General features: G+C 42.4%; 1 protein-coding gene across 1 annotated transcript in view; it reads left to right on the top strand.

The window, feature by feature from the left end:
* Positions 1-14,368, top strand: part of JARID2 (jumonji and AT-rich interaction domain containing 2) — a 209,846-nt gene that overhangs the window by 177,938 nt on the left and 17,540 nt on the right. Inside the window, exons 7-8 of the mRNA XM_057365340.1 lie at positions 3,795-4,812; positions 8,937-9,436. Of these exons, the coding sequence (XP_057221323.1) occupies positions 3,795-4,812; positions 8,937-9,436 (1,518 nt within the window). The remainder of the gene's footprint in view (positions 1-3,794; positions 4,813-8,936; positions 9,437-14,368) is intronic.

The following is a 14,368-nucleotide window of genomic DNA, read 5'->3' as shown; positions in this document are numbered from 1 at the left end:
CTTTTAAAAGACTAAAACTTAAAAGTTATCATACTGTGTTTTACTGCAGAGCAGGAGTTCAGTAAAAGAGAGAAAAGAGGGATCTGTCTTAAATGTGATGGTGTTGATGATATGTTTTCCTTTGAATAAGAGATGCTGTGAGAATATTGCTTTTTTCCACAAGCACTTTCCTGTGTTTTGTTGTAGCCCCTGTGTCACCAGTCSTTGCTGAAGGGGTGCCCCAGGTGGCCCTTGACACTTCTGGTCACAGCTTCCTTAGAGCAGAGTGACAAGGTGCCTCCATGCCCCCTGACTGCTCACATTGAGGCTTTTTCTTGATTATCCACTGATACAGCTCCAGCCTCCTGAAACCTTCTGAAAACCTCTGTAGAGGAGACTCCACAGTGTCAGTTGGCAGCTTCTTCTGGTGTTTCCCGTTTGTACTGATGAGCAAGTTTTCCTAGTTGTGCCTCAGATCATTGTAGACATTTAAAGGGATTTTTTCTCCCACTTTTCTCAGTGAACATGGAAAGAGCATTTACTGTCTCTTTCCAAMGCAGCTCTTTATGCATCAGGAGACTGTTATAGAGTTTTTCATCTCCCTATGCTCCCCAAATGTTATTCTTCCCCTACATATGAATGATTTGTGCTTCCTAAAAATAGCACTTCCTMTTACTGTAGAAATGTTCTGATATAGGTTCCTCAGGATTGACTTTGATTTTAATCTTGTCGTTGAGTGATTACAGCCCCTTCCAGGTGTGTTTCACTGTCAAATTGTACAATAATGAAAATACTTGGTAGAACCAAGCCTAAGCCAAGTCCCTGCAGAAAGACACGTGAAATRCCCTCCCAGGACAATAGAGAACTATGACAATGAAAACGTTTCTTGAGGATTACTTTATTTAGTCCCTTGTGAGGCCACTTTAGAGTAATTATGTCTGGGATGTGTCTCAGGAGTTTGTTTGATGGAATGTGTCAGGGGAKAGTGACTGGAATCCTGCTGAAGCAGAGGTACTTCTTTACCTGCTCAGCCAGGTGTCTGTCAGAAGATGGCCAAATTTGCTTGATTTGCTATTCTGGCAAAACTGTTTTGTTTTTAACATTATTTTATTTTCATTTGTGTGTTTGCAAGTTAGCTGTTTGATGATTTGTTCCAGAATTATTTTAGGGTTTGAAATTAGGTAGACTCTCTGTCGGCCCCCAGGTTATTTCCAGGAGCCATGCCCTAAGTCATCTAGGTACCTTCTAGCTCACTCTGGTTGCTTTCCTAGCCTTTTTGTTAAATGGATTATGTTCTATACCTGGTAACTATTCAGTCAGTGCCACTTCTAGTGAAGGTTAATGCAAGAAACAGGGACACTTAAGTCAGACATTTGTTTTCTTTCCTTGTGTGGTGTTTTAGCTCTTCTGCTATTATCTTGTATTTTTAAGGTTTGTACAATTCTTTTTTCTGTTTTAGTTTCTTGCTAACTGACGTTTCTTTAGCTCCTTGGCCTTTCTGACAGTAAATAAACACAATGTGTGTTTTTTTATTTTCCAGTGTAGTTGCCCTTAGTCACGTAATTGTATTACCACTTTTTACTCTGATTATTTTCTAATTTTCCAATCGTTAAAGAATTTTGGGAACAGGTATAATGGCCTGTGCTTTGTGCCTTTCTTCTGAGTGCAAATTGCCTTGGTTTGGATGTTTTCAGGTGGATCTTCCTTTTCTTTTGTTTTTATGGTTGTTTTTTGATTGCTTGTTTGTTTTGTTTTTTTGGGTTTTTTTTGTTCGTTTGTTGGTTTGGTTTTTTTTTACTGTTTTTTGTTTTGGTTGTTTTGTGGGGGGGGGAGTTTTGTTTGTTTGTTGTTGTTGCTTTTGTTTTTATTGTTTCTGGTTTTGGGGTTCTTTTTTGAGTTGGTTATCCTTTCTCAACTGTTGTCACATCTTAGAAATGAAAACTCATTTCATGATCACAGTCACCCGGATTACCTTCCCCTTCCAGTTCTCAATCAATTCTTCACTATTAGTCTAGATCTGTAATCAATGTTCCTGGCTATTTATAAAGCCAGGAATGTTCAATGCTTGTTGTGACTGCTGCAGGCAARAGGCAATGTCTCAGCAGCACTCTTATCTGTGTCTCTTCTGCAACATGAAAAAGTTCTGTAAAAGTCAAACCCAGGCCTCCATTTCAAACATAGAGTACTGCTTAAATTTCAAGGGAAATGGGCAAATGCATTTCTGTTTGCAAGTGTTTGCTTTCCAGATGATACCTCATACATCTTTGAAATGCTCAAGGTAAAAACTCATGTCATCAGTTAACTGGGTTTTCCTTAAGTGTTTCTACCTTGCAAGCGCAGGAAGGACAAGAATGTAGATTTTTTTTTTTAAAGGACATTACTCCTGCTGCCGCTTCTGGAGCCCAGAGGAGAAAATGTGCATGAACACACACAAACACACATGTGTAGGTGTGAGTGTGCAGAATCTCCATGTTCCAGTTCCTCTTCACAAATCACTTAGTGCAAGACCATAGCACAGTATTTTCAGTCTTTGTTTGGTACCCGTTTTATATYATCCCTGTTATATAAGTGACTGCAGTTCTTGCATTTATTTGAGAGAAGCTGCCATGCTTGCAGATTTGGCAAGGATTTTGAAATCCCACTGGAGAAAGTATTACAACTCTRCAGGAAATGGTGTTACTCACCTGAGTGCTGATAAGGGGCTATTGTAATGTATGCTTTCACTTTTTTCAATGTTCCTGACTTCTGGATGTGTTTTTCTGCACTCACAGTTATTTAAGGAGGTGAGAAGTCAATGTTTAAAGTTGTGTAAATGCTGAAATTTGTTTGAGGTTTGAACTTGAACTTCAGTTTTTTAGTAGAGGGGTTTAGCTTTGGTGATGCTGAGCTGTCTCAATTCCCTTTGTAGCTGAGGATTGCTTCTGGTCTTTAACACTCCCTGTAGTTAAAATACTAATTCTAGTCTCATGACTGGATTTAAATATCTAACAGAAAGCAGCAGAGTCCAGCAATTCTAAGCTGCATTGACACAATATGATCTAATAGAATAAATGTCAGCAAAACTGCCCAGATACCAAACTTAAAAATAAATACATTGGACTACTATATACATTTTTAAAATTTCAAATTATTGACTTCAGCAGCAATGTGCTGCCCAACATTTAWTGTGTATGACAGATTGGTTCCTTCATGGCCATGCTGATCTGTTGGGTGCATAATGTGATCCACATCTCTTTTTTTATGTGTGCACAGATAGATGGTAAATTGATTTGAATCTCTGTGTGTGCTTTTTGCAAAACGTGCAGGTTCCAGTTAGAATAGACAGTATATGTTGCCTGCTTTGTCTGCTAAGTAGCGAAATGTGTGTGCACCTGAAGGAAGTCGGGTGGGAGAAAGAGAGTGTCTTGAGGGCCAGAAAAAGAGTTAATGAAGGAYTTTAGTTTGTTAATCAGTGTATCTGTGTTTTGGTAGACAAGAAAGAAGGGGGTAGTGCAAACAAAACACCCCACCCTTTCCAATGCCAGAGACTGTTTACCCTCTGAAAGCAAGACTGGGGGCTTTCTGGTCAATTTTTTTTAAAAAAAAGACAAAACACCCAAATTTCTGTTTCATTTGATTATTATAAATACCTAGTCCCCTCTTGCCTGTGTGCAAATGATTATGTGAGGATTGTACGACGGGTCCAGGAGTCAGGACTGTGGAATGTGGTTGTCCAGCAAGTGGGACATTGGGGCTGAGTGGTCACATYATTAATTTAATTTTCTGTTTTCTGTTTCCTTCCTTCTTCTCCTTCTGCAACACTTCTGGCATTTCAGGTTTCTAAAGTCAACGGAGTCACTCGAATATCATCTCCGAGTGCAAATGCAGCCAGTGCCAAAAAGATGAGAGAAGTCAGACCTTCACCGTCCAAAACTGTGAAGTACACTGCAACAGTGACAAAGGGAACTGTCACATACACCAAAGCCAAGAAAGAACTGGTCAAGGAAACCAAACTAAATCACCACAAATCCAGTTCACCTGTCAACCACACAATCTCAGGGAAACTAGAAAGTAGCAATGCAAAAACCCGCAAACAGGTGCTATCCCTTGGAGCATCCAAGTCTAACAATACCGCTGTTAATGGTGTAAAAGTCAATGGCAAGTTTAACCAAAAGACATGCACTAAGGAGGTGGGGAGACAGTTGAGGGAGGGGCTGCGCAATTCCAAGAGGAGGCTGGAAGTGACGAATCACGTAGACAAAATACARTCGCCCACAAAGAGAATGAGAGGGGCTGTCAACTTGGCAGAAGCTGCCAGCAAAAAGGCAGCAGTAGAAAAGCCTTTGCTGAATGGACACCTTAGAAAGGAAGTGCCAGAGAAGAGTTTGGAAAGAAATAGGCCGAAAAGAGCCACTGCTGGAAAGAGTACGCCAGGGAAACAAGCACATGGCAAAACTGAAAATGCCTCCTGTGAAAATCGTTCTACCTCTCAAGCGGAGTCCTTGCACAAGCCACAAGACTCAATGGGAAAGCACGAAAAGGGCAGTAGTAAATCTGGGTGGGGGATGCTGGGGGAGATTCCCATCCTTAGGCCCTCCACCAAGGAATTTCACGACCCGCTGATATACATTGAGTCAGTCCGAGCTCAGGTAGAGAAGTATGGGATGTGCAGGGTGATTCCTCCTCCAGACTGGAGACCTGAGTGCAAGCTAAATGACGAAATGCGGTTTGTGACACAGATTCAGCACATACACAAGCTAGGCAGGCGCTGGGGACCCAACGTGCAGCGGCTGGCCTGTATCAAGAAGCACCTCAAATCTCAGGGCATTACCATGGATGAACTCCCACTCATAGGTAAGGGCTGTGGTTCCGTGTCCTTTGCTTCTGTGTGCCCGTGTACGACTCTGTGCTCCGTTTGCCTTTATGCTTAACCAAACCCTGTTCAATTAATGCTGCAGAGCTCTGCATCCCTCTCCTTTTCCATTGGTCAGGCACCGTGCAGGTAAATTTTCAGAGAGTTTTCCAGGGCGACTTTATATTGCCATTTTCCTTCCTATTTCACCCAGGAGAAAAAATGCTTTTTGGGATCTAGGTCTGCAGATTTCAGAATCTCCTTCTTTCCCTCCTGTTTATTTTTGTAGGTAGTACAACTGTGGATATTGATGGCCTCGTTTTAAAGGCTGCCTCAGAATATTTTTCGGACCTTTCCAAAGATATCTTYGTAACAGGTTGCAATGCTGTCAAGTTTTAATACATTCCCCCCCGCCCCTTCTTCCTTTAAAAACATTTAACCAAAGGGGAAAGAAAATATCTCAGAACTGACTTGTGTTTGGGTACTCAGACACTTAAAATCACAAATTTGCAGTGACCTGCTGACATTTAACAACCATTAAGTGTCAAGAATAGGCAGTAAAATGTAGTTGATTGCAAAATGGAGGTTTCATTATTTCTCCCAGCAGGTGTCTGCCAGGGMTAATGCCTGAGTGAGAATCATTTATTTAACAGAATTCTTGGTTTATGGTCTGTTGTCAGATATGACACGTGACAAAAATGTGACAATAGTTTGTAAAAACATGACAACAGCAGCATACAAATGAACTGTTGAGTGAGCTACCTCCGTCTCTACTGCCTTTACAGCCACTACATAGTAAGAAAACCTGTGTTTCCAATTTTTGTTAGTTCTTCCCTTTGTTTTTGAAGTGTTTTGAGTCAAGAGCTCGCAGAACCTGCATGTTGCAACTTGAGGCTAGAGTTTTGCCTCTGAGGCATTATCTGACCTGAGGCAGCTCTCAACACTGTTTGGATTAAAGGACACTCTTTTCTGTTTAACCAATTCACAACACTTCCTCCCCCTGCCTCCTCCTTTTGAAACTTTATTTTATATCACATATGGTAACTGAGGGAAAATGCATAAAAGCACACAAAATGATTGCACACTTTATGGTGAACTGATGCAGGGTACAGGAGAGAAATAACAAAATTTTAAGAAGGAGGAACGAGGGGTTAGCGCTTTGTTGCAAAAGCTGTGCAAAAACATTCAAGGAAATCTGAAAATTAAAATCACTCAAGCAGCAATAAGTGAACATTYCGTGTGCCTAATGTATGCAATGGTTGTATGCTAATAGAGAAGAATAATTAATTAAATTTACATTGGCAAGAGAGAAGAAAATGTGCAAGACAGCTCGATTAACGCTCCTGGAACAGTGTTAACTTTTTAATGAAATACCTTAACTTGGCATTAAGATGGCATTACTGTTAATTATTTGTATTATTTAAGCACCTAAGARCCTAATGAATAGGCAAGATTCTATTCTGGGTGCCATAAAACCAGAGCAAACTGTGGTCTCTTACAAATTTGCATTCTACGTATCCTTTCTGCAGTTAATTTCCTACCTGTCCTGTGTTTAAAATCAAAAGCAAAATGGAGAAATGAAGCTGGAGATCATCAGTGTGCAAAGAGGAAAAGTGTGTTGGTTCTAGCAGGAAGCATATAAAATAATCGGTGGTGATAAATGCACGTTTATTTAAGTAGACATGCATACATAGCCCTTCACTCAGGGCCAAATCACATTTTCATTGAAGTTAGTGGGACTTCTGCCAATGGCTTGTGTAGTGCCAGCATTTGGTATTAAATGCATACCTGAAGATTTAAGATTTTATTTTTTAAAATGAGCTTGCTCACTAGGCAATTCAAAAGTATTCCTAACTTAGGAAATTAAGGCAATTTAAAAAAAAAAAGAAGCTAGACATTGTTTTTACATAACATGCCAGATCCTATTTAAGTCATTTTGCTGCATGTGCTTTTTAAGAGTTTAGAACTCCTTTTTTGTTGTTGTTGGATTTTTTTTCCTTCTTCTTTTTTTTTTTTTCCTTTCAGTCTTTCAAGGAAAGCTTAAGCAGCAAGCTTAGGTTGATCCTGGAAAACATCAGTCTGAGATATTTCCAAAAGTTATGACTGTGTGAAATGGAATTATAATTGAGAGCATTTTGCAAACCTTAGCTGTAGGCTCTGGTTGAATGAAGTGCTACTCGAGCTCTAATATTGCAGTGTGATTGTGAGTGATTGTTCCATGATGCGGGAGTAAATTAAATTTTCAGCAGTGCTGAAACCAGGACCCTCAACTGGGTGTGTGCTGTTTGTCCCACTGAAGTGCACATATCTGGGAAATCTGGGCCACACTTTGCAAATTAGGAGTATGTGACCCAGCTTTTTGTAGATTGCTGAGTCTGTTGGCATGGAAAGCTACACYTTCAGATTATTTGTGACCTGCAAGTAGGAACCACTGACCAAAAAAGTAACAGAGGCCATCTTGAAAGTTGTGTTTATAGTATGTATGGAAGATTAAAGAGGAAAGAAGGAAAGAAAACTTCCCAAACTAATTTTGGGCTTTTCCCCAGAAGGCATTTACCTTTTCTCAGCTTCAGGACCTGTTTAAAATCTCCCCCACTCCACTCTTAAATGTACTAAATAGGAAAAATCTGCTGCTTCATGGTCTGCCTCCACCCTTATCATATGCTACTGAAAGCCTTATCCTTGGTTTTGGCTGCAGCCAAACCCTTTTGCCCTGTGCTCTGTGGGCAGTATAAATGTGAGCAGCCTCTGGTGCTGCTCTGCCTCASTCTCGACCATTGTCCCAAAAAGTTGCACACAGGTTTACACTGCTAAGCCTCCCTCCTCACTGGATTRGCACAAGTGGTGGAAGAGGGAAAAGCAGAGGGAAGAAGGAAAACTGGAATCAGCAATGAAGCATCTCAGAGATGTAGCAGAGGGTAGTTTGAAAAAGTAACCAGCTTGTGCTAGCAGGCAAGATGATATGACTTAGGATGATGTAGCCATGCATCCTACAGTAAATATTTACTATAATGCTGCATCTTGCCCTCCTCTGTTGCAATAGCATTTCTGAGTGCTCTGAAATGGCTGTGGCATAATGGTTCTTTACTTTCCTTCAAGAAAAAGGCAAAGGGGAGACAGTGTGGCGGCAGAGATGTTGACGCTGGTTTTGTATTAATTCTCTTTTTTCCTTGAACAGCGYCCTGTTGAATTGTAGGTGGTCTTCAGGCCATTTCTTCACTTTTTACACTGATGATTTATTTCTGTGCTTTGAGAGTATTTATGATGTTTCTTTTATTGTTCCTCGTCCATTTGGCTGCTTTTTATGCTGCAGTTTGTATAATCCTTTTTTTTATTCCCTTCTCCTTTTCCTTTGACTGGAGTGTGAAATGTGCTAGTCATCTTAAAATGTACAAAACCAGAATGGAGTATAAAATATGGATGGCCTCAGACTGGAAGAATAATATGTCTGGAACTTCTTATGCAGTTGCAGTCTCCAACCCCAAACGATCCACTGCCTCCCTTTGGTTTTTATCAGGATTTTATTACCTGTAGGAAAWTAATAATGTTACTGTGCTCCTTTTTAAATACTGACTTCATTCAAGGTGTTGTGCAAATATTAAATCATTTATATTTTGCTTCCAGAAATGATAAGTGTTTGTCTTTCTGATGGCCAATACTCCAGCAGACACTGCTTTTGTTTATTCCTGGTATGATCCAGATGTGGGACTGGTGGTGGGTTAGAGTGTGTGGGCTTCAACAGAGCTGGGCAGCTCTCATCTCCCCAGCCACTGGGTAATGATGAAGGGACAGATGTGTGTCAAGGACATAGMCTGGGGTGCTCTGAGAAGAGAAGGGAATTAAACTTGAGGATGATAGCAAACTGAATCATAGGGAATGTTGTTGAAAGTAGCAAAATACAGCCTGKGAATGAAATAACTTGGCAAAACAGGGGAGTGTGCCTCTCTTCAGCAGGAGGCATAGAAGAGAGGGACAAATCTGCTCCAGTGCCCAGGTGACTGGAGCTGTCATGTCCCTTGTGTGCCCAGCCTGGTAGCACATACAACTCGAGCTGACTGCAGCTTTCCTAATCTGCTCCTGTGTTTGCCTTTCCCTTCCTCTGCTGCCCGGCACGTGTGGACCCCAGGAGGCTGCGAGCTCGACCTGGCCTGCTTCGTCCAGCTGATCAACGAGATGGGGGGGATGCAGCAAGTGACTGACCTCAAGAAATGGAACAAGCTGGCAGAYATGCTGCGCATCCCCAAAACTGCACAGGACAGGCTGGCCAAGCTGCAAGAAGCCTACTGCCAGTACTTGCTCTCCTACGACTCCCTCTCCCCTGAGGAGCACAAGAAACTGGAGAAGGAGGTCTTGCTGGAAAAGGAAATCCTGGAGAAGAGGAAAGGACCTTTGGAGGGACATTCAGAGAATGCCTACAAGTTCCATTCCTTGCCCCGGTTTGAGCCCAAAAATGGACTCATCAATGGCGTGGTTCACAAAAATGGCTTCCGCAACAAGTTAAAAGAGGTCGACGTCCCACTGAAGACRGGCAGGCGGCGGCTCTTTGCTCAGGAAAAGGAGACCACGAAGGAGGAYGAGGAGGAGGAGGAGGGAGTTCTTAGCGACTTACACAAGTGTATATACAAGGTAATGAGGCTGGCTCTGCCCCTTCTGTTTGGCAGGGCTGATGGTGCTGTTGGTGGGTGGCATTGGGGTGCACGCTCAGCCAGCTGAGGGGAGCTGATGGGGTGCTGTGGCAGCAGTTATCATGGTTAKCATGGCCAGGCAGCCTGGTGGCTTTGTCCTTATCTGCCTGGCTCTTGCGGGATGTCTGGAAAAGCTGGGAGGCATCATTGTTATAACAAGACGCACTGGGCTCTGCCCCCCTTTATCTCCTTGTGAGAGGCTCCCTGGATATCTTTGCCCAATTATCCTTGCAGACACAGATTTTATTTTCATTTTCTAGTGACATTTAAAGTAATGTTCTGCTTTCTCATTCCTGCTTCTTGCAAATCTCTTGTTGAGTGAAGTAGTGCTGCACGTCAAAACTAGCATCACCAGAAATGCTGCTACATTTGGAAAGGGCAAATTGAAATGCAAACAGTATTTTCATCCACAATGCCAGACTTTGCTCAGCACTAACAGTCACATGGACACTTAGTCCTCCACATATCAAGTACATCCATTTACAAAGGAATGCTGACCCTTTCACTGTATTTTATTTGGCAGTCTCCTGCTCTGGAGTAGGACTTGGCACTGCAACTCACAGTGCAATTTTGAGTTGTGTTGAACTGCKTAGCCATGCTTTGAGAGAAATATAGCATTGAGTGTCTGTGCCCAGTGAAGGAATATGCTGTTCTTCCCTTTCCAATCTGAAYTTCCATCACAAGGAAATGAAGCCAGATAGCCCAGAATGACTTATTAAGCTATTTAGGGACTGCATGACCTCACTAYTTGGGCTTTAAAAGCTTGCTTCAGTTTTCTTTTGCAGCCTGTTATGATTTGTCAGCTCAAATTTTTTTTCTTGGAGACTCTGGCCTCAGTCCCACCTTTGAAAAGCAATGTCTTTTGAGAGAAACTAATGACAGCAGCTTTTGTGAATAGTGAAGTGGCTTTTCTGTGCTTAATATCCTGTGCTTAATGATGCCTAAATGAAAAACTTGATACATCTTACCCTGACTGCTGCATGAACAACCACAAACTTAGTGGGGGAATGCCTTTTTCTTCTTTTCTAGTTCAAGTCCCACTTTAAAGTTCAGTAGATACAAAATTACTCAAAAAGCAAGATTGGGATTTGTGACAAATATCCCAATCGGCCTTAGAAAATAAAAAGAAGCAACTAAGCAAAGCGCAGCTGGTGTAACCAGTTTAAATCTGCTAGGTACTGGGCCTTTACCCCAAAAGGCTGAGAGGTCCCAAATTTTCTGCTCTGTCTCCAAAACAGCATTGGCAGTAGTGGCAGCATCAGACCCTGTCTGAGTCTGACGATGGAAATACTTGTGTCCAGAGCACAGATGCTGTTGGAGAAGAGCATCACTGAGCCCATGGGCTGGGGCTCTGCCCACCCACCAAAGCAGCTGCAGCACCCAGAGAAYGCCTTGGGTTGTCCATTGTGGTAGCAGCAGCTTCCCAGATACTGGGGCTTGCCTGTTCTGATCCCATCCACAAAAATCCCCACATTCTCTGTAGTGCAGAGACTGGGAGCTGCTGTCACTGGTGTTGGGCTGGGGAGAAGGCAGGGAGAAGCAAATCTCTGGGGGATTTGTGGAGAGATCCCTGCTGTGGAGCACCCTGCAGGACACCTGGTCAGCCTGAGTGCAGAGAGAGGAATGAAGCTTCATTTTCACAGCACTCAGGGGAGAGCCCTGTGGGAGGACTGATGCATTGATACTGRTTATGTCACTTAGAGCAAGCCTCAAGACACAGAAATTATGCATCAAGCTTGATGCACCAGAATAGCCCACAAGATGTAAAACGGCTGTAGTTCATCACTGGGCTTAAAAGACTGAGGGAAGGTGGTGCTGGCACGAGTTGTAAGCAGAAGGTGCTTCATGGCATTTGATGAAACAAGCCTTTTAATCCTGTGTGTGTGGCTGGGGGAATGTTCTTTACCTAATAATATGTTTCTGGGAAAACTAAAAATTTGATTAGCAGAACCTGCTAATCAGATTTCAAAACCGTAAACTCATGTTACAGTTTCCACAGATGATGGGATTGTGATGGTTTCTTTCTAAAGCACAATGTTAATTCTAATAAAAAATTAAAAACAATACACATTAAAAACAAACAAACAAAAAAAAAACCCAAAAAAACAAACAATCCCATGTCTCTGAAAAATGCCCAGGTCAATAGCTAGAGGGCTGGAGGGAGGACACCATAATCATATGACTGTAGTCCAGTTTAGGCCATAAAGGCTGTTCTTCAGACTACAAAGAGGCTGTACATTTAGGCTTTCTCACYATAATTTCTGCAGTCAGCACATGCTTGAGCTGTTTTTAGCAAGAGACATCCAGTCTTTCTGGAGCGGTTACTGCCATATCCCATGTCAAGGTTGGAGTAAATCTCTTTTGTGTTTAGCTGACTTTCTGCCAGGACTCCCAAATTATTTTCAGTCTCTGTTCTTCCCAGGCTGTGAGGCCTGCTGTGCTTTTAAGTGTGTGCTGAAGGGTGCTGTGCTTGCTTGCTTTACTCATAAATGAGTGGCCTTTCTACCTGATGATCAGAATGCTGTCATTTCTAAGTGTGTGAAATAAACTGCTGACATGAAAGAAGGATCTGATGCAAAATTTTCACTCTTCTTTCCCCAGTTTTAGCTCCAAAAAGATTTTAAAAATCTGTGCTGGTGCTGACTGAAAGCAGCATTTGTTTCCGTACAGAGCAAAGTGAAGGCTTATTAGCAAACCTGTTAGAGAGACATGCAGAAGAAATCACAATGCGAGTTTTGCCATTACTCRCATAAAACCGTCATGGAAATCCTTCACCCAGGGGCGTGGCATTTTCATACTCCACTTAATAGGAGCCCCTCCTTCCCACCTATGGCTGTTGTGAAATCTCTGGTTTCAGCTCATATTTGTGTTTGCWTTAATGTCTTTGACATTCATGGTGTTCTGGAGCCCTTCTCTTTGCCTTCTCTCCAGGCTTGGTGGTGGCGGTGATGCTCTCCCTGGGTTGGCTCTCATGGCCCCTGCATGAGATGTGAGAAGGATCAGGGGAAGAAATAGGAATTTGTTTTCTTAAACCTTCCTCTGTCTTCTTGTCACAGCAACAGTGACTCAGCTTTGTAGCTTGAAGCTCCCAGGACAGTTGAATTGCTGAGATACTTTTCAGGGTGTTGGAAAGGCATTTTACTCCTCAGCAATCAATTCATTTTGTTTTCTGGTTAGAATGCTTCGTTACAGCATTTTAAATTATTTTCTGTGTTGGCATCAGACAAGATCCCTCAGATTAAAGAAAACAACCAAACAACACAGACAGCAAAACCCCCTCAGCCATTTAATTTGTATTACTGTTTTTAGGAGATACCAAATTCTTGGCAGAGGAAGAAATTAGTACATACAATTTTAAAGGATTAAACTGTTACAGTTTTCCACTTTCTTTTTTTCTCCTTGCTAGATATTTGTGTTTTCTTCCTTGTGTATCTGAAAAATGGAAAGACATGGTAATCTTGGGAGATGAGGCCTTATTTTTGTTTTTCTGCATCAGACGAKGGGAAGAGGCTAGTGACTGAAAGGAGGCAGCTGCTGCAGTGTTGCTTTGTGATSAATGGAGGCTGTGCCCGAGTGCTGTGCCTTGGTGCAGCCTCTGCGCTTTAYGAGAGGTTTTGTTGTAAAAGGCTGCCTCAATAAACCATTCACGAGGGCATTAAAAGATGAAGGAAATTGCTTATTGGATCACAGAGAATCCAGCTCTGAAGTTTATAGGAATGAGAGTGCCCCAGGCCCTGGGCATTTCACAAACTTTTTTTGCTGAAGCTAATTAATGCAGCATTCAATTAAAAAAGTGACAATGTTAGAACAGTGTGAGCCGGGCAGAGTGATAGACTTGGCCTCTGGGGAAAGTTGCTTTTATAGTTCTTTCTAGTTTACTCTTGGACATAGTTATTAAATAAATTAAACACAAGAAAAGGCCGAGGTGGTTTGGTAGATGTGTTTCTTAATTGAAAAACTAGAAAGGTAGCASTCCAAATAATAAAACTCATTTATGCAGAGTTTGTAAGTCTGTGGTTGCTCTGATGAGCAGTGAGGGGGCACAGTGGGAAGGAGYGGTGGGTCTGGTGAGGGAGCAAAGACATTTTGTCCCCCACATTTGGTGAGTGCTGCTGTCTCTGCCTGCAGCAGTGCCCTCAGCCCTCGAGTGGTGCCTGCCAGCTCTCATGGCAYGCAGCTTCCCAGTGCCTTCCTTCCTCCAGAGGTGTTCCTGTCTGGGCACACCAGGCTGTCAGGGCTGAAAGGAGCAAGTGGCTTCTCGTGTTCTTGCCTCCAAAGCCGTCAGACAGCGCTTCCTGGAGCTTCGAGTGGTGTAGGTGTGCAGGAGAGCAGGTTCTGGAAACTGGTTCTGGAAACTGGTGTAGCTCAAGCAGAAAACCAAGTCAGATCCTCTTCTTGTACAGCTCCYGCAGCAGCGCCAAGAAAGAATGTGCTCATTCAGCAATTCTACTGTGTTTTACTTTTCCCAACCTTGTAATAACAGGTCCTAGTTCTTTGGCATTTGAACTGCTTTTATTGAATTGAGCATAAATAGTTTTTGAAAGCAGGTGATTACAGTAATCCTGGCAAACTGTGCATTTTGTGACCCTCTTCCACCACATGCAACATTTGATGCTGAGCATTTGTGTGAATTTTTAAGACTTTTTCACCTGYTCCTTGTACATAGCCACATGGTCCCTGGATAATGTATTGGATTGGCTGCCCATTGGGTAGCCTGTCATAGGAAATTGGACCACATCCATCCTCTGTATTTATCAAACACTGAGCRTTGTGCTGGACAAAGCAGTGTTCCTTCTGGAAATGTTCAGCTGGCCTTTTTGTGTAGTTGGTTTGATGAGTTCATGTGATTGAATTTCTGTGTCTTCTGAGGTAT

The sequence above is a fragment of the Malurus melanocephalus genome, unplaced genomic scaffold (assembly GCF_030028575.1).
Source record: "Malurus melanocephalus ecotype Western Australia unplaced genomic scaffold, MMel_1.1 scaffold_51, whole genome shotgun sequence".
Classification (NCBI taxonomy): domain Eukaryota; kingdom Metazoa; phylum Chordata; class Aves; order Passeriformes; family Maluridae; genus Malurus; species Malurus melanocephalus.
This window is presented reverse-complemented; position numbering and strand designations above follow the sequence as displayed.